At 42.7% G+C, this 20,029-nt stretch overlaps 1 protein-coding gene across 6 annotated transcripts in view; it reads right to left on the minus strand.

Annotated features, from left to right (window-relative positions):
* Positions 1 to 13,641: 13,641 nt before the first annotated feature.
* Positions 13,642 to 20,029, minus strand: part of LOC140467331 (uncharacterized) — a 118,124-nt gene continuing 111,736 nt past the window's right edge. For all 6 annotated transcript variants that reach the window (XM_072563612.1, XM_072563613.1, XM_072563610.1 and 3 more), the window contains one exon: positions 13,642 to 14,641. In XM_072563612.1, coding sequence (XP_072419713.1) covers positions 14,563 to 14,641 — 79 coding nt within the window. In that variant the 3' untranslated portion in view covers positions 13,642 to 14,562. The remainder of the gene's footprint in view (positions 14,642 to 20,029) is intronic.

The following is a 20,029-nucleotide window of genomic DNA, read 5'->3' on the forward strand; positions in this document are numbered from 1 at the left end:
TTGTTTCCAGTCATTCATGAAAAGAGTAGCATAATATTCCAAGGAAAAAACTTTTTCATCCAAAGGATAGTAACTACCTAGATTGATGCAGAAAATCTCAACTCATTCAAAAGAAATGTCAATCTGCACTTGAAGCACTGCAATCTGCAATACTACAGATCAGGTGCCAGAATGTGGGATGAAAACAGTTGGTTTTATACAGCCATTATAGACATGTTGGGCTGAATTGCCTCTTTCTATGCTTTAATGTATCTATTGTTCAAAGCGTAGTTTAGTTTAACTCTGGCAGGATAATCAAGTTTATGTTCAGGAGCACCAGTCATTATAGCAAAAGTGTTTTAGTTTGTGAAGCTTCCAAACCAGGAGACTTTGGATAGAAATGTTCAAGTTATTAAACAGAAGACGTTCAGGGAGGAGGAAAGCACACAGTAAATGGCAAGACCGTTAAGAGTACTGATAAAGAGATGGATCTTGGAGGAAATTTCATAGCGAGTGGCAATATTAGTAGATAATGTGGCAAAGAAGGCATACAGCATCTTTACCTTCAGTATAAAGGTTGTCAAGTAATGTTGCAGCTGTATAAAATGTTTCAGTTAGGCCATGTATAGAATAATATGTGCAGTCCTGGTTACCACACTAAGGATGGATGTGAAGGCTCTGGGAAGGGTGCAAAAGAGATTTACCAGGATGTTGCCTGCATTGGAGTATATTGACTGTAATGAGAGGTTGGACAAATTTAGATTGTTTTTGTGAGAATGTCAGAGGCTAAGGGGCAACCTGATAAAGTACTTCTTATACATTCACTTGTGGGATGCATGCGTTGCTGGCTTAGCCAACATTTATTGTCCATCTGTAATTGTTCTTGAGAAAGTGAGTTGCCTTCTTGAACCACTGCAGTTTATGTGCATAGGTAGACCCAGAATGCCATTGAGGAGTGAGTTCCAGGATTCACACCCGGTGACAGAGAAGGACCGGCAATAAATTTCAAAGTCAGGAGTGGTTTGGAGGGGAACTTGCTGGTGGCAGTTTCTTGGTCTTGTCCTGGATAAAGGTTTTGATACCCCATCATGGTTTTAAAATTATGAGAGACATGGATAGGGCGAACATTCAGAATATTTTTTTACCTGGACGACATGTCAAATACTAGGGACCATGGTGTTAAGGTGAGAGAGGGGAAACTTTTAATGGAGATGAGCAGGGCAATTTTTTTTTACACACAGAGTGGTAGGAACCTGAAATGCACAGATACGACAGCAATATTTTAAAGGAAGTTAGCAGACACATGCACATGCTGGTAATAGAGGGCTACGGACCATGTGCAGGCAGATGGGTTTTATTTAGAATGGCATCATGTTTGGTGCAGACATGATGGGCTGAACAGCCTGTTCTTGTACTGTACTGGTCTATGTAGTTGTGAAGTATATATGCCAGAGGATTTGGAAAAGAATTACAACACTTTTTCCAAAGCATAAAGAAAATAAACTGGGAAGAATCAACTGAGTACAAACTTTATTGATATGAGTGATATATTTCTGAAATTAAATATGTGTAAAGGGATAGTGCTGGTCAGTAGGTTGAAACTGTGTTTCACTTTGTTTACATTATGGTGTACATATTGTGTGTGTCTGTGTATATATATATATATATATTATATACATAATATATAGATATAGCTTTATTTATCTTTCCTTTACAATAAAGTTGCAAATTTTTGTTAAAGAACATTGCTGCTATGTGTGAAAATGCTTTCGGAACCAACCACCACGGTAACCAATTGCAAAAATAAACTCATGGTCTATCAAGCTAGATTTCATTCCGGGATCTTAATTCTCCAGTATAACCATTAGTTTGAATCATTACATTTTCTTGGTGCTTTGCGAGTGCAAATACTACTTGCCATTTATCAATCTATGCTTGAAAATTGCTCAAAGACTTGTATTGCAAGTGCAGGCTGCTTCATTGACTGAAAAGTTGTAAATTAAACTGAGCATTTTGTGGTGTTAGTAATGGCTTTTTATCATCTCATGATGGATGGGTTATCAATGAAGCAGTTGAAGGTAGTTTGAGACTAGGCCATGAGGAACTCTTGCAGAATTGGTCTGCACTAAAATGCAACAACCACAACATATTCTTCATTATGCTAGCTATAATTCTGTCAAATGATGCCTTCATGTTGATTAGATTCCCTTCAGCCCAACCAGTCCACACCCATTTCCCTCTAACACTATGGGCAATTTATCTGACTTGCACATCTTTGGACTGTGAGACAAAACCAGAAGAAACCCATGGAGAATGTGCAAACTCCACAAAGACCCTGGTGTTGTGAGACAGCAGTGCTAACCACTGAGCCACCTTGCCATCCTGAAGCACTGACTGTCAACTCATCTCTGGAATTCAACTTATTTGTCCATGTTTAGCTGTAATGTTTAGAACAGAGTGGTGCTTTCAAAGTCAAACTGAGAATTAGTGGGCAGGCATACCAGTTCCTCTCTGTCCTTGCACTACCTCACACTCCCACTAGTCCTTTGGCTACTTATACTGTAGTGACATACCTCTTTCTTATAATTTCTCAACAAATCTTCTCCATTCATTCAAAACATCACATTACTCCCATAGGTCTTTACTTCTCGTCCTCACAGGAGAATACTTGGCAGAATGTTTTTAGTGGAATTCTACGAGGGTCAGTCTAATGCCTCCACTTTTCATTATATATTATTAGTTTAATATGCTTGCCTTTATTGGTCATTGCATTGAGTATAGGAGTTGGGAGGTCATGTTGCAGCTGTCCAGGACATTGGTTCAGGCACTTTTGGAATACTACATTCAATTCTGGTCTTCCTACTATCAGAAAGATGTTGTGAAACCTGAAAAGGTTTAGAAAAGATTTACAAGAATGTTGCCAGGGTTGGAGGGTGTGAGCTATACAGAGACGCTGAATAACCTGGGACTATTTTCCCTGCAGCATTGGAGGCTGAGGGATGACTTTAGAGAAGTTTATAAAATCATAAGGGGCAGGACAGGGTGAATAGTCAAGGTCATTTTCCCAGAGTAGTGGTATCCAAGTTGAGAGGACATTGGTTTAAGGTGAGACGGGAAAGATTAAAAAGGGACCTAAGGAGCAACATTTTCATGTGTGTATGGAATGAATTCTCAGATGAGGTATTGGAAGCTGGTACAATATTGAAAAGGCACTGGATGGGTATATGATTAGGAAGGGTTTGGAGGGATATGGGCCAAATGCTGAGAGATGGGACTAGACTAACATAGGATATCTGGTCAGCATGGACGAGTTGAACTGAAGTAGAGAATGTGGTGCTGGAAAAGCACAGCAGGTCAGGCAGCATCCAAGGAGCAGGAGAATCAACATTTCGGGCCTTAGCCCTTCATCAGCAATGATGCCTGAAATATTGATTCTCCTGCTCCTCAGATGCTGCCTGACTTGCTGTGCTTTTCCAGCACCACACTGTCGATTCTGATCTCCAGCATCTGCAGTCCTCACTTTCTCCGAGTTGGAGTGAAGTGCCTGTTTCTGCGTTGGACACCTATTTGAACTTAGATGTTAGAGTATAAGACACGATTTCAAAATGTAAGGATGATATGAAACTTGAAAGTATTGTGACTATGAGGGGGAAAGTGTAGAACTTCATAAGGAACATGAAAGTTGTTAAAATGGATCAGCAAACAGGAGTTGAAATTTAATAGAGAGAGATGTGTATTGATTCAGTTTGAGTGGAACAGTACAGGGATAAAGTAACTGGCACAGTTCTAAAGGGGTGCAGGGCTGGTGAGTGTTTTGTTTATGTATGCAAATAGTCTAAGATGACAGGAAAGTTAACAGTGTTCAATAAAGCATAATCTATGAATATACAAACCAGAATCAGAAACAGGCATTTCAACCCCTCAAACATACCCCACTATTCAATAAAATTACAACTGTTCTGATTGTTATCTCAAATCCATATTCGCAATTATCTTTGACATTTCAAACCCCCTACCTTAACAAGAATCCATCTCTATCAGCATCTGCCATAAAAATATTCAAAGACTCTACATCCATTACCTCTTCAGGAAGATAATTCCAAAGACTGCCGAGAGAAAAAACTAAGTTTACCTATTCTCTATGACTCATCTATGTTTTAATAGTGACTGTTAGTTTTGGATTCTCCATAAGAGAAAACATCTTCTCAAGAACTCTCTAGATCTTTTATGTCATCATTAAGTTACTTCTTTAATCTTGTAATTCCAAAGGATACAAGCCAATCCTGTCCAAAATTCCTCATAAAACAACCCACTCCCACATTCCAGGTATTAGCCCAGTAAAACTTGTCTGAAATACTTCCAACACATTCACATCTTTCTTAAATAATGTGAGCAGGTGTGGCCTTGTATTCCTCAAGCATATCATCTGGATTTTATATTCTATTCCCTTTATGTTAAATGACATCATTCAATTAACTTTCCAAATTACATGATGTACCTGTGTATTAACATTTTGAGATGCACACACCAGGACACAAGATCCCTTTGCCCTTCAGCTTAAGTGTATTGTCGTCTATGTTCACTTTGCCACTGTCTCTGGCTGTGACTTCAGTTTCAGTGCATCTGTATCACACATCCCGTTGCCTGCTTGATACCTGAACACACCCCATTATACAGAGCTGGTAATTTAAAAGAAAATTCATGAAATATTTTCCCGGTTGAGGCCGGGTCATGTGAGTGATTTTGAAATCTGATTCTGTGTTGAAAATGTTGCTTGAGAAAAGCAACCCAGTGAGCCCACTGCCCGGCTTTCTCTCAGATTGGTTCCAACTGGATGGAATGCAATACGCTTAAAACCAAATAATCATTACAAGTGAATTTACAGAATATTTTAATAATATCATGTTTACATTTAGGTCCTTAAGTACATCGGCGAGTGCTTGAGTGTTTTCCACTCAAACAAACTGTGGTGCACTTTTTACATCGGGTTTATTTTAGAATTGGCTCCAGATTTGGAAAGTGGGCTGGGTTTATCATAATCAGCACTTGGTGTGTTAGGAAAAGAGAGAATAGTAGGTTTGAAGTCTAATGGTTTTCAGGAAGGAACTTCCGGAGTTTGTTTTCCAGATTTCAGAATCTCCCCAAATATTAAGAGAGGATTGTGAAATGTTGAAGAGATTGATCCTCTGTCTCATTGCGGTCAGGGTGGCCCAGGTAACGGGTAAGCAGCGCCCCGGCTCCTCGTTGCTGTTTCAGGCCTGTGTAGCGTCTATAATGAAACATTCCTGAGGCGCTGAGTATCTCTAAAGCAAATCATGACACTAAGCCACCGCAGGATATTCTAGGACAGAGGGTCAAAGGGCTCATTTTTAACGAGCATTTTAAAATTGGAAAATCAGCTAAAGTGGCAAAACATACTGCCTGTCAGGGTATTAAGGGCAGAAACACTCATAACATATAAGAAGTATTCAAGTGTGTGTACAGAATGCCAAGGCAATGGGCCGAATGCTGGAAAATGTATTTGCAACATTTGGGTGACCGTTTCTCGAAGGCGCAGCCTCAATTGGCCGAAAGACCTTTTCTTGGAGACCTCCATGAACAAACAGCACGGTGCCCAGAAGGGGCAGAATGGCAGAGGGTTGAGCCAACAAACACAGGACCAGCTTTCTTTGGAAAGCATTTCACACAAATAATTGGCGTCACTGTGAGTCTTGAGAAGAGATATTAGAGTTCACACGGCAAAACTAGAATGTGAATTTTTAAATCAATTGTTCAAATTTTCCAATAGCCAGAGAGTTGTTATTTCACTGCAGATAGGAATTGTTAATGGGAATCCCTGTCATAACAGACTAATAGAATTGCACAGGAAATTGAATTTCCTACTTGTCAATTTCTGTTCTTGGAACCCTCTGAAAGTTTCCATAAAAACTAGACATTTCAGAGGGTACTGATGAGATCAAGTAAAATAGTTTTTCAAGAACAGAATAATCTAACTCCTGAGTAACTGTTAAACTGACCTCATACAGCACACATCTCAAGTAGACCACCCCCCAAACTACTGCACTGCTCAGAGGTCTGTCTCTAACTCGATCCACCCACCTCCCCGGTTTTGGATTGAACCATGAATGAAGTAATAAAGTGTCAAAAGACGATGAGGAAAAGAAAAACATGTAAGTTATGATGCTGTGTTAATAGTAAAGGCATAAAGGCAGGGCTCACAGAAGGGCAGAATGGGGCATTAAACATTTCTGCACAGGATGTTCAGGAAAGGGAGGAAAATAAGAGGCAGACGTGCTGATGACTGAGTCACTGTGCCACCCCTTAGATTAACTACCTCAAATTCAGCCAGTGGTTAAGGGCAGGTGAGTGTGACTATGAACAAGGCAGGTAAAGGGACCCAGGAGGTAGTGCTGGTGGAGCCTCAGCCCTTGAGCCATCTAAAAGGTTTAAGATCCTTGCTCCCTGTGTGGATGAGCGGACATGGAAGAGAGGCTGCAGGGAGGATGGTGAACTGACCTAAGCACTATGAAACAGGGAGCCAGTCAAGAGGGGGGAGAGGTTTGCTGACAACACCACCATGGTAGGACAGATATCAAACAATGGTGAGTCAGAACTACAAATCTTCTCACAAACATTTCTGTAGGCCACTGAACAGGAGCAGGTGTTTCTTAAATGCAGAAGGATTGTTCACCTTACCATAGAATCTTGTTCATTACCTGACCAAGCACCTGAACATAGTCATACACTTTTGATTTGAGTTTCATGACAATATGATGGGATTATGGCTCAATGAGTTCCTTTGTTAGACAGAGCTTTGAGTGATTACATTTAATACTCAGCTCACCATACTGAGTGCACAGATCATTGTCTGGGTGCCTTGCGAATAAGTCAGGAGGGGACACATTTACACTGCTTCAATGTACATGCCTTTGTCTCTGCGATTTCTTAGACAGACTTACTTTAGTTTTTTTAGTTTTTCAATTTGTGAATTACAGTAAAGTAGATCACCAGCCATTTTAGAAACTGTTGTTTTAAGGTACCGAAATGCTATCTCAGTCTTTAAAACTCAATCACTAATTGTTTGACAAATAAATATAGTAATTTTGAAATGAAACATGACTGTGTGATGTCATCCTCACTTGGAATATATAGGTGTTCCTTCTCTATTAGCATGTCAGGGTGCGAGAGCTCCCTTCTTAACAACAGTGTGGATGTGTCTACATTGCATGGACTGCAATGTTCATGAAGTGGCCAATTGTCACTACCTTCTTTAGGGAAGGTAGCAATGGGTGATATATGAGCAGTGCCAGTGAAACCCACCTTCTAGAAGTGAATTTAAGAAAACACTGCTTTGTAAATTAATCTAGCCTGAAGTATTTCATTGCTTAGATGTGGACAAATCAGAAATGATTCCTTTCAGGCAATGAACACAATGTAAGCTGATTGAACCATCAATTTTATTTGAACAATGAATCCTGAGCCAGCAACAAAGATAAAATGAAACAATCAGATTTTAAACTAAGTTTCTTCAAACTGTTTTTCCGTTCTACTTTTTTAGCATGTAGGCATGCTAAACAGAAACATTGAAATGCCATGTGAATTTTTGAAAAGTATACAAATTTAATCTTGAAATTGATAATTCTGTTAAAAATACAGGAAAGAAAAATCTCTCATTGTGTAAGGATGTTGTGAAACTTGAAAGGGTCCAGAAAAGATGATGTTGCCAGGGTTGGAGGATCTGATACAGAGGGAGAGGCTAAATAGTCTGTGACTGTTTTTCCCTGGGACACTCAGACCAACCAACCAAACCACCCCGTAGCCCAACACTTCAACTCCCCCTCCCACTCCACCAAGGACATGCAGGTCCTTGGACTCCTCCATCGCCAGACCATAGCAACATGACAGCTGGAGGAAGAGTGCCTCATCTTCCGCCTAGGAACCCTCCAACCACAAGGGATGAACTCAGATTTCTCCAGTTTCCTCATTTCCCCTCCTCCCACCTTGTCTCAGTCCCAACCCGTGAACTCAGCACCACCTTCCTAACCTGCAATCTTCCTCCTGACCTCTCCGCCCCCACCCCCACTCCGGCCTATCACCCTCACCTTAACCTCCTTCCACCTATCGCATTTCCAACGCCCCTCCCCCAGTCCTTCCTCCCTACCTTTTATCTGAGCCTGCTGGACACACTTTCATCATTCCTGAAGAAGGGCTCATGTCCGAAACATCGATTCTCCTGCTCCTTGTATGCTGGATAAGCTGGGACCCTTTTTCCCTGAGCATCGGAGACTGAGAGCTGATCTTGTAGAGGTTAATAAAATCATAAGATGCATAGATAAGTGTTTTCCCTCATGGCAGTGGAAATCTAGAGTGCACAGACTTAAGGTGAGAGGGGAAAGATTTAAACAGGACCTTAGGAGCAGCTTTTTCACATAGAGGGTGGTGTGTGTACAGAACGAGCTTCCAGAGGAAGTGGTAAAGGTGGGTACAATTGTAACATTTAACAGATATTAAGACAGGTGCATGAACAGGCAAGGTTTAGACTGATATGGGCCAAAAGCAGGCAAATGGGACTCGATCAGTTTAGGATACTAAGTCAGCCTGGATGAGTTGGATCAAGGGGTCTTCTTCCATGCTGTGTGACTCTATGGCCTGAGAGTGCTCTGTCACTCACCTGTCCTGCATTCCTAATGTCCTGGATCTTTAATGCACTGACTCCAGCTGAGAGCATGTATCTTCCTGCCGCTGTATTCCTTAGTGATTTTCAGCTTTCCTGGAGAGGCGGCCTCTTCCAGATACAAGCTTTACAGAGATCAGCTCCCTGCAGATGAACTTCAAAGCAATCTTCCCAAATGTTATCATCATTCCTGGGTGTGTGACAACCTCCTAACTCCATGTGTTACTGAACTTCTCAACAACAAGCTGTGGTCCCTATAAGCAGAAGTCCTTATGCTGACAAAATAACAAGGTATCCCCACCATTGTCTCTTCTCAATTGACTGGGATACATAAAAGTAGGCTATTCATTGGCCTTCTGAAGAAGCTGCTGAGAGGTTCACTTTCATTTTTAGTGCCATTTACTTTCATGTTCACATCCCAACTAAAAAACATCCTCACATTCTATCAAAGATTAATTGGTTTGATCCTGTACCTTGACCTGGAATTCCTGAGGAACCACCCTGCTCGCAGAAACCCTCATAATATTGGAGAAGTATTTAGATGAGTACCTGCAATGCCAAGGCATACAAGACTATGGGCTAATTATTGGAAAATGCCATTGGAATAGTTCGGTGCTTATTTTTCACTGGCACACTAGGCCAAAGAGTCTTTGTCTGTGCTGTAGATCTCCATGACTCTATGATTGTAAGTGGAATATAGTAGTTCTCCAATTGCAAATTCAGGGACTGAAGGAGATACATGATTGCATTGGGTTCTCTTTGCCTGGATGAGCATATCTACTATGCTCACCCTATGCTATTAGCCAAATATCAGGGTGCAGAGGAACTGAAAAGAAAAATATTCCCATCTTACCTGCTCTCAATGGAATGACAGTGACATTTGGTGATGACATACAAACTCCTTCAGGATCAAAGCAACTCCCAGCAAGATGTTGGTTGTTTGAGGAATTCTGACTCAGAGTTGATGAGTTGGAATCTGAGCTTTGAATACGGAGACACATCAGGGAGGGGGAGAGCTACCTGCACACTGTGTTTCAGAAGGCAGTGATAGAATACCTACAGTGCAGAAAGAGGCCATTTGGCCTATTGAGGTAGCACAAATCCTTCAAAGAACATCCCATCCAGACCCAGCTCCCCACCTTATCCCTACAACCCCACATTTCCCATGCCTAATCTGCACAAGTTTGGACTATGGGAGGAAACTGACACAAGGAGAATGTGCAAACTCCACACCTACTGTCACTGAGGCTGGGTTCAAACCCAGGTCCCTGATGCTGAGAGGCAGACATGCTGATGACTGAGTCACTGTGCCACCCCTTAGATTAACTACCTCAAATTCAGCCAGTGGTTAAGGGCAGGTGAGTGTGACTATGAACAAGGCAGGTAAAGGGACCCAGGAGGTAGTGCTGGTGGAGCCTCAGCCCTTGAGCCATCTAAAAGGTTTAAGAGCCTTGCTCCCTGTCTGGATGAGCGGACATGGAGGAGAGGCTGCAGGGAGGATGATGAACTGACCTAAGCACTATGAAACAGGGAGCCAGTCAAGAGGGGGGGGGAAGAGGTTGCTGACAACACCACCATGGTAGGACAGATATCAAACAATGGTGAGTCAGAATACAGAAAGGCGATAATGGGCTTGGTGTTATGTTGCAACGATAATAATCTCTCTCTCAATGTTGGCAAAACAGAAATGAAGATTGACTTCAGAAAGAAAGGAAGGGTACATGCCCTCATCTGTATCAATGGAGTGGAGGTTGAGAGGTTTGAGAGCATCAGGTTCCATAGAATGACAATAACTGACAACCTGATCCCATATAGATGGGTCAAGAAGACACAACAACGTCTCTTCTTCCTCAGGAAATTTGTCATATCCATAAGGACCCTCATCAACCTTTACAGAGGCACCATAGAAAGCACACTGTTCTTATACATATTGGCGTGGTACGTCAACTGCTCTGTGCAGGACTGTAAGAAACTGTGTTTCTATGGAATTGTATTTTGTTTCTAGTGCCACCACCAGAATATTTCCAAACCTTCCTCTGATGACACAGAATGGACTAGGATTTCCAGCATATTTCCAAATAGTTGGAGTTAAAAAATGATGGGACAAGAATGTGCACATAGGTAATAAAAATGCCCTGGTGTGTTTTAATGAGGTAAAAACAATGACTGCAGATGCTGGAAAGCAAATACTGGATTAGTGGTGCTGGAAGAGCACAGCAGTTCAGGCAGCATCCAACGAGCAGCGAAATCGACGTTTCGGGCAAAAGCCCTTCATCAGGAATAAAGGCAGTGAGCCTGAAGCATGGAGAGATAAGCTAGAGGAGGGTGGGGGTGGAGAGAGAGTAGCATAGAGTACAATAGGTGAGTGGGGGAGGAGATGAAGGTGATAGGTCAAGGACGAGAGGGTGGAGTGGATAGGTGGAAAAGGAGATAGGCAGGTCGGACAAGTCCGGACAAGTCAAGGAGACAGTGCTGAGCTGGAAGTTTGAAACTAGGATGAGGAGGGGGAAGGGGAAATGAGGAAGCTGTTGAAGTCCACATTGATGCCCTGGGGTTGAAGTGTTCCGAGGCGGAAGATGAGGCGTTCTTCCTCCAGGCGTCTGGTGGTGAGGGAGCGGCAGTGAAGGAGGCCCAGGACCTCCATGTCCATGTCCTCGGCAGAGTGGGAGGGAGAGTTGAAATGTTGGGCCACGGGGCGGTTTGGTTGATTGGTGCGGGTGTCTCGGAGATGTTCCCTAAAGCGCTCTGCTAGGAGGCGACCAGTCTCACCAATGTAGAGGAGACCACATCGGGAGCAACGAATACAATAAATGATATTAGTGGATGTGCAGGTAAAACTTTGATGGATGTGGAAGGCTCCTTTAGGGCCTTGGATAGAGGTGAGGGAGGAGGTGTGGGCACAGGTTTTACAGTTCCTGCGGTGGCAGGGGAAAGTGCCAGAATGGGAGGGTGGGTCGTAGGGGGGTGTGGACCTGACCAGGTAGTTGTGGAGGGAACAGTCTTTGCGGAAGGCGGAAAGGGGTGGGGAGGGAAATATATCCCTGGTGGTGGGGTCTTTTTGGAGGTGGCGGAAATGTCGGCGGATGATTTGGTTTATGCGAAGGTTTGTAGGGTGGAAGGTGAGCACCAGGGGCGTTCTGTCCTTATTACGGTTGGAGGGGTGGGGTTTGAGGGCAGAGGTGCGGGATGTGGACGAGATGCGTTGGAGGGCATCTTTAGCCATGTGGCAAGGGAAATTGCGGTCTCTAAAGAAGGAGGCCATCTGGTGTGTTCTATGGTGGAACTGGTCCTCCTGGGAGCAGATACGGCGGAGGCGGAGAAATTGGGAATACGGGATGGCATTTTTGCAGACCCCACCACCAGGGATATATTTCCCTCCCCACCCCTTTCTGCCTTCCGCAAAGACCGTTCCCTCCGCGACTACCTGGTCAGGTCCACACCCCCCTACGACCCACCCTCCCATTCTGGCACTTTCCCCTGCCACCGCAGGAACTGTAAAACCTGTGCCCACACCTCCTCCCTCACCTCTATCCAAGGCCCTAAAGGAGCCTTCCACATCCATCAAAGTTTTACCTGCACATCCACTAATATCATTTATTGTATCCGTTGCTCCCGATGTGGTCTCCTCTACATTGGGGAGACTGGTCGCCTCCCAGCAGAGCACTTTAGGGAACATCTCCGAGACACCCACACCAATCAACCAAACCGCCCAGTGGCCCAACATTTCAACTCCCCCTCCCACTCTGCCAAGGACATGGAGGTCCTGGGCCTCCTTCACCGCCGCTCCTTCACCACCAGACGCCTGGAGGAAGAACGCCTCATCTTCCGCCTCGGAACACTTCAACCCCAGGGCATCAATGTGGACTTCAACAGCTTCCTCATTTCCCCTTCCCCCACCTCATCCTAGTTTCAAACTTCCAGCTCAGCACTGTCTCCTTGACTTGTCCGGACTTGTCCGACCTGCCTATCTCCTTTTCCACCTATCCACTCCACCCCCTCGTCCTTGGCCTATCACCTTCATCTCCTCCCCCACTCACCCATTGTACTCTATGCTACTCTCTCCCCACCCCCACCCTCCTCTAGCTTATCTCTCCATGCTTCAGGCTCACTGCCTTTATTCCTGATGAAGGGCTTTTGCCCGAAACGTCGATTTCGCTACTCGTTGGATGCTGCCTGAACTGCTGTGCTCTTCCAGCACCACTAATCCAGTATATCCTGGTGTGTTTTAATCCTACCATGGCAAATTGCTAAATGGGTTTCATTAATCATGTAACTTGTGGTTCTGAACAGATTGCAAAAAAAAAGACTGATTTCCTCGTTTCCTTTCTGGAATGGAACTCATTTGCTCTATTTGTTTGGTTTACATGTTTCTGATTTGGACCATGCGTAGTCATGGAGATGAATTGATCAACACCAACTCTGAGGAATGTGGCTTATTCTAAACCAGAAGTTGACTTTTCACCACATCCAATCTTCCTTTTCCGGAACTTCACAGAATCCTTTTCGAGACTCAATTCCTAGTCTCCCTGTAGCTTCTACTTTGTTGTTAATTTTTAAAATACTTAGCAGCATATTCCAGGTCAATGGGAAATCAGAACTGTGCAGTCAAAAATCAACTGAGGATTGACTGGGGCAAGTTTCTTGCTACTGCCATTGACCAATTTTGTTCCTTTAATGTCCCCTGTTTGAAAGGACAACCAAGAATAAGTTGTTGGTGTCTCCCTCGTTTCAACTTCAAATGGATTGTTGAAATCAAGGAAAAGGAAACAAAGAAGACAGAAAGTGTTAGGTTGGCTGCAATACTTCTGGTTCCAGCCTGTTAAAAGGACACCAGTGGTTCTGACAGTTAAATGCACTTTTTTACAACAGCAAAAAGATTATGATTTATACATTTATGTTTAGCTTGAAGCATAACTATATATTATATAGAATTAACATTCTGAATAAACACTTAAAGATATAATTAACGTTATTCTATTGTTTGTCAATGAATAAGCCATTTATTACAAAAATAAAGTGCCAGAGAAGCTCAGCAGGTACGCCTGCATCTATGCAGAGATAAATGGTGTTAACATTGAATCTGATACCATTCTTCTTTCAAAATCTTCCTTTTTTTTTTAAACTGGGAAGCCAGAGAAAAGTCGTGCACTCCACATCAAAAACACACCCATGTTCATAGAGCAATGTAATGCATTGTCAGGGACGAGTCCCCTCTTATCACACATCTTAAAAATCATGACAATGTATATGATCAGCGAAACAATCTCATATCTCTAAATTACAGAATGAACTTTGTTCCATATTCACGTAAAACTAGTGTAAAAAAAATCATTCAATCATTGAATACCCGCACTTAAAAATAACACATATTTCTTCATTTTTTGGATCCTCTCCATCACTCGCTGGCATTAAGATTGTCGTTATATTTGATGTGCTAAGCTAAGAGGATTTCAGGGTGTTTGGATCACTGTTTTCTCTCTCCATACACAAAAACCTGAAAGGTTTGAAAATGCTGAAAAAAACCAGCTGAGCAGGCAGGATCCAGATTTGTGTGATAATCATCAGTATAACAAATAATTTGTTTGTAATCGCCTCATGTGGGCATCATAAAAGAATACAGACATTTTCCAAAAAAGATTGCAAAAGAGGGCAGATGTTTATGCCATGGTTTATGAGAGTCAACAGTGCAAGGTTCTTAAAATTAAAAATTCATATTCAAGCAAGAAAATAGAAACATTTTATGTTTTGTATACAGACGCCAAAGTTCTAGAAGTAGCAATTAAGTACTGCATTCAGATTCCTCCTTATTGCCTTGGAATGCTTTACAAACTTCATCCATTGAATCAACAGGCTGGAACATCACCACCCACTTCCTTCCCAAGACTGAAGCCAAGATTAGTCATCTTAGACTAATCTGTAATCATTTTAATTGTTTCTATTTCAATATCCCTGTCATGTTCGAAGAATTGACTCCCTGTTTTATAGGACCTAGGTAGAAAGGATGAAACGTTAAACACCTGAAAGGCAGTATATGATTAACTAGGAAATGTTTTTCAAAAAACTAAAACAACTCAATGCAATGCAAACACAGTAAAAACAGTATGAAGTTAGTAGTACAATGTTGATGCTGCACAGTATCTAATCTGGCTTTTCAGGAGAGTAATTTGAGTGTACCACTCTTTTGTAGTTACATCCTGAGTGTGCAGCTAACATTCCTGTATAGGTGAGCTATAGACCACTTACACAGACAAGCAGAAACACTTTAGTAAGTACATAAGTACAAAGTACCAAAAATATGGCATCAAGAACATTATGGAACCAGCACAGAAACATTACACATGTTGACTCTCCTACAAGGATCACAATATCTTTGAAGCAGGATCTATAGGATTACTGTGTGCCAAGGATTATGATGGTCTGGACAATTCAATATTAAAAAATAACTGAGCTACTGATCTTGAAACTTGTAAATTATTTCACTTTCAGTTGCTCGTGTCTGTCTAAGGCTGGACAAGAGCTCTATCCCATGTTCTCGTAAGATCCCAGACCTGTATTATGTTCCTCTTGCTCAATGTAGGAGCTCAGGGACACAGCTGGTATCCCTGGATCCTTCACGTGCAAGAAGTGTGTCAAGTTGCAGCTCTTGTTAGACCACATGATGGCTCTGGAGCTGAGGATGGACTCACTGTGGAGCATATGCAATGCTGAAGGTGTCATGGATAGCATGTTCATTGAATTGGTCACACTTCAGATTAGGATTGCTGATGGAGAAAGGGAGTGGCTGAACAAAAGGCAGAGAAAGAGCAGGAAGGCAGTGCAGTTGTCCCCTACGGTCATTTCCCTCCAAAACAGGTGTACCGTTTTGGATACTGTTGGGGGAGATGGCTCACCAGGGGAAGGCAGCAGTAGCCATGTTCTGCTGTACAGAAGGGCGGGAAAAAGAGTGGAAGGGCTATAGTCGTAGAGGATTCAATTGTAAGGAGAGTAGATTGGCGTTTCTGTGGTCAAAGACAAGACTCCTGAATGGTATATTGCCTCCCAGGAGCACGAGTCGGGGACGTCTCAGATCAACTGCAGAAAATTCTCAAAGGGGGAGGGCGAACAGCCAGTTATTGTGGTGCATGTAGGACCAATGATACAGGTAAAAAAAAGGATGAGGTCCTACATGAAGAATTTAGGGAGTTAGGAACCAAGTTAAAAAGTGGGATCTCAGAGGTAGTAATCTTAGGATTGGTACCAGTGCCATGTGCTAGTCAGAGTAGGAATGATAGAATATTCAAGATGAATACGTGGCTTGAGAGATGGTGCAGGAGGGAGGGGTTTAGATTTTTGGGACATTGGAGTTCTGGGGGAGGTGGGACCATTACAAATTGGATGGTCTACAGCTGGGCTGGACTGAAACCAATGCCCTTGGGGGTGCATTTGCTAACACTGTTGGGGAGAGTTTAAACTAATGTGGCAGGGCGATGGGAACCAAATGAAGAGATTAGTGGATAGGAAGGAGGTAGTAACTAAAGCCTGTAAGGAATTAGATAAGGACATCAGCGTTCTTAAGGGGAAGAGTAGGCAGGAAGCAGCAGATGAACGCAGAAGGACTAATGGTCTGAGGTCCAAATGTTTTAATGCAAGAAGTATATTAGGTAAGGCAGCAGAACTCAGGGCTTGGATTAGGACCTGGGAGTATGATGTTATTGCTATTACTGAGACTTGGTTGAGGGAAGGGTATGATTGGCAGCTAAATATCCCAGAATGTCGATGTTTCAGGCAGGATAGAGAGGGAGGTAAAAGGGGTGGAGGAGTTGCATTACTGGTCAAAGAAGATATCACAGCTATGCTGAAGGAGGGCAATATGGAGGACTCAAGCACTGAGGCAATATGGGCAGAGCTCAGAAATAGAAAGGATGCGGTAACAATGTTAGGATTTACTACCGGCCTCCCAACAGCGAACGTGAGATAGTGGTGCAAATATGTAAACAAATCATGGAAAGACAGGAGCAACAGGGTGGTGGTCATAGATTTTAATTTTCCAAACATTGACTGGGATTCATTTAGTGTTAGAGGTCTGGCTGGAGCAGAACTTGTGAGGAGCATCCAGGAGGCTTTTCTAGAGCAGTATGTCAATAGTTCAACTCGGGAAAGGGCTACACTGGATCTGATGTTGAAAAATGAGCCCAGCCAGGTGGTTGAAGTTGCAGTTGGCGATTACTTTGGGAATAGTGATCACAACTCCCTAAGTTTTAGAATATTCATGGGCAGGGTTCGATTCCCACCTTGGGTGACTGTCTGTGTGGAGGTTGCACATTCTCCCTGTGTCTGCATGGGTTTCCTCCGAGTGCTCCGGCTTCCTCCCACAATTGAAAGATGTGCAGATTAGGTGAACTGGCAATGCTAAATTGCCCATAGTGTTAGGTGCATTAGTCAGGGGTAAATGTGGAGGAGTGGGCCTGGGTGGGTTACTCTTCAGAGGGTCGGTGTGGACTTGTTGGGCCGAAGGGCCTGTTTCCATTCTGTAGGAAATTTCATCTAATGGTAGGCTGATGAAGAAGGTGAAGTCCCATGGGGTCCAAGGTGTTTCAGCTAGATGGATACAGAACTGGTTGGGCAACAGAAGACAGAGTAGAGGTGGAAGGGAGCTTCTCAAAATGGAGACCTGTGACCAGTGGTGTCCCACAGGGATCCGTGCTGGAACCACTGTTGTTTGTGATATATAAATGATTTGGAAGAAGGTGTAGGGTGCATCAGTAGCAAGCTTGCAGATGACATGAAGATTGGTGGAGTAGCAGATAGTGGGAGGGGATTGTCAGAAAGTATAGCAGAATATAGATAGATTGGAGAGTTGGGCAGAGAAATGGCAGATGAAGTTCTATCTGGACAAATGCGAGGTGATACATTTTGGAAGATGCAATTCCAGAGCAAAGTATACAGTAAATGGAAAGGTCCTGGGGAAAAGTGATGTACAGATAGATCTGGGTGCTTTCTTTTTTTGGACGCGTATTGAGTACAAGAGTTGGGAAGTTATGTTACAGTTGTATAACACTTTGGTTCGGCCACATTTGGAATACTGTGTACAGTTCTGGTCGCCACATTATCAGAAGGACGTGGATGCTTTGGAAAGGGTGCAGAGGAGGTTCACCAGGATGTTGACTGGTATGGAGGGTGCTAGCTAGGTTGAGGTTGAGTAGATTAGGATTATTTTCATTAGAAAGAAGGAGGTTGAGGGGGAACCTGATTGAGGCCTATAAGATCATGAGAAGTGTAGACAGGGTGGATAACAAGAAACTTTTTCCCAGAATGGAGGACTCAATTACTAGGGGTTACGAGTTCAAAGTGAGAGGGGAAAAGTTTAGGGGAGATATACATGGAAAGTTCTTTAGGCAGAGGGTGGTGGGTGCCTGGAATGCATGGTCAACAGAGGTGGTAGGGGTGGAACAATAGCATCATTTAAGATGTATATAGACAGACAAAGAATGGGCAGGGAGCAAAAGGATACAGATCCTTAGCAAATAGGTGGCAGATTTAGATAAAGGATCTGGACTGGTGCAGGTTTGGAGGGCCAAAGGGCCTGTTCCTGTGCTGTAATGTTCTTTGTTCTTTCTTTGTTCTATATAAAAGTAGTTTTTCTGTATCTCTGATTACCTAACCTGCAGTTAAAGTATTCTTGCTTCTGCTATCAGCTTTATTGTGATGCAAATTAATATAACTCTTAAGAAAAGCATATCACAAAAGAAAATCAATGTGTTGTTATTTTCACAATGTAGTCTTTAAAAGGAAACAGTCTAGCAGATAATAAGGTCAGGAATGTAGTACAAAGATAGTTGAGATAAAACCTTTGAAGTTGAAATTCGTAAAGTAGTCCTTTGGGATTAATGAGATTATATCTTTACTGTGTGTTTAAAACTCTTTAAAGTTTGCCCTAATGTGGCAATAAATTCCATAAATTCACCACTCTCTGGCTGAAGAAGTTTCTACTTATCCCCATTCTAAAAGGTCTTCTCTTTAATCTGAGGCTATGCCCTTGGGTCTTAGTCTCTCCTACCAATGGAAAAAACTTTCCAACCTCTACTCTGTCCAGGCCATTCAGTATTCTGCATGTTTCAATTAGATTCCCCCTCATCCTTCTAAACTCCATTGAATACAAACCCAGAGTCCTCAAAAGTTCTTCATATGTTAAGCTTTTCATTCCTGGGACCATTCTCATGAATCTCTTCTGAACGCACTCCAGGGCTAGTACATCCTTCCCAAGATATCAGGCCCAAGCAAGCGCACAATACTCCAAATGTGGTCTAACAAGAGCTTTATAGAGCCTCAGAAATACATCCCTGCTTTTATATTCTAGTCCTCTCAAAATAAATGCCATCATTGCATTTGCCTTCTCAACTAGAGGAACCTCGATTATCCGAAAGACACGGGCGGGGAATATTTTGTTTGGATAATTGAATGTTCGGGTAATCGAATGCGAGCAACACAGTTTAGCCAAGCATTAGGACTTTGCAATCTTATTTGGATAATCTGAAATTCGGATAATCCATATTTGGATAATTGAGGTACCTCTGTAATCGCATAACCTGCAAATTTACCTTGAGAGAATCCTGGACTTGAACTCTTTGCACTTCAGACTTCTGAATTGTCTCCCAATTTAGAAAATAGTCCATGCCTCTATTCTCCTCACCAAAATGCATGATGTCACACTTTAGCACATATATCATCTGCTACCTCTTTGCCCACTCTCTTAACCTGTCCAAATCCTTCTGCAGCCTCCCCACCTCCTCAATGCTACCTGTCCCTCTACCTACTTTAGTATCATCTGCAAACTTAGCCAGAATGCCTCAGTTCCTTCATCTAGGTCATCAATGCACAAAGTGAAAAGTCATTTTCCCAACACTTAGATTTAGAGAATACCACTTGTTACCAGCTGCCATCTTGAGAAGGACCCTTTTATCCCCACTCTCTGTTTTCTGCCAGACAGCCATGCTTCTATCCATGCTAGCACCTTGCCTCTGACACCATGAGCCCTTAGCTTACTCAGTAGAGTACTGTGTAGTAATTTGTCAAATGCCTTCTTTAAGTCCAGGTAGATAACATTGATTGGCTCTCCTTGGTCTAACCTGCTCATGACTTCCTCAAAGAATTCTAGCAGATTTGTCAAGCATAACCTCCCCTAGATGAAACAATGCTGACTTTGCCCTATTTTATTGTACACTTCCAAGTATTCAGAAATCTTAGCTTTCGCAATGGATTCCAGTATCTTACCAATGACCAAGGTTAGGCCAATCGGTCGATAAGTTTCCATTTTTGCCTTACTCCCTTTTTAAAGACGGGTGTCTCTTTAGCAATTTTCTAGTCCTTTGGGACCATCCTTGATTTTAGTAATTCCTG

Source organism: Chiloscyllium punctatum, chromosome 45 (assembly GCF_047496795.1).
Source record: "Chiloscyllium punctatum isolate Juve2018m chromosome 45, sChiPun1.3, whole genome shotgun sequence".
Classification (NCBI taxonomy): Eukaryota; Metazoa; Chordata; class Chondrichthyes; order Orectolobiformes; family Hemiscylliidae; genus Chiloscyllium; species Chiloscyllium punctatum.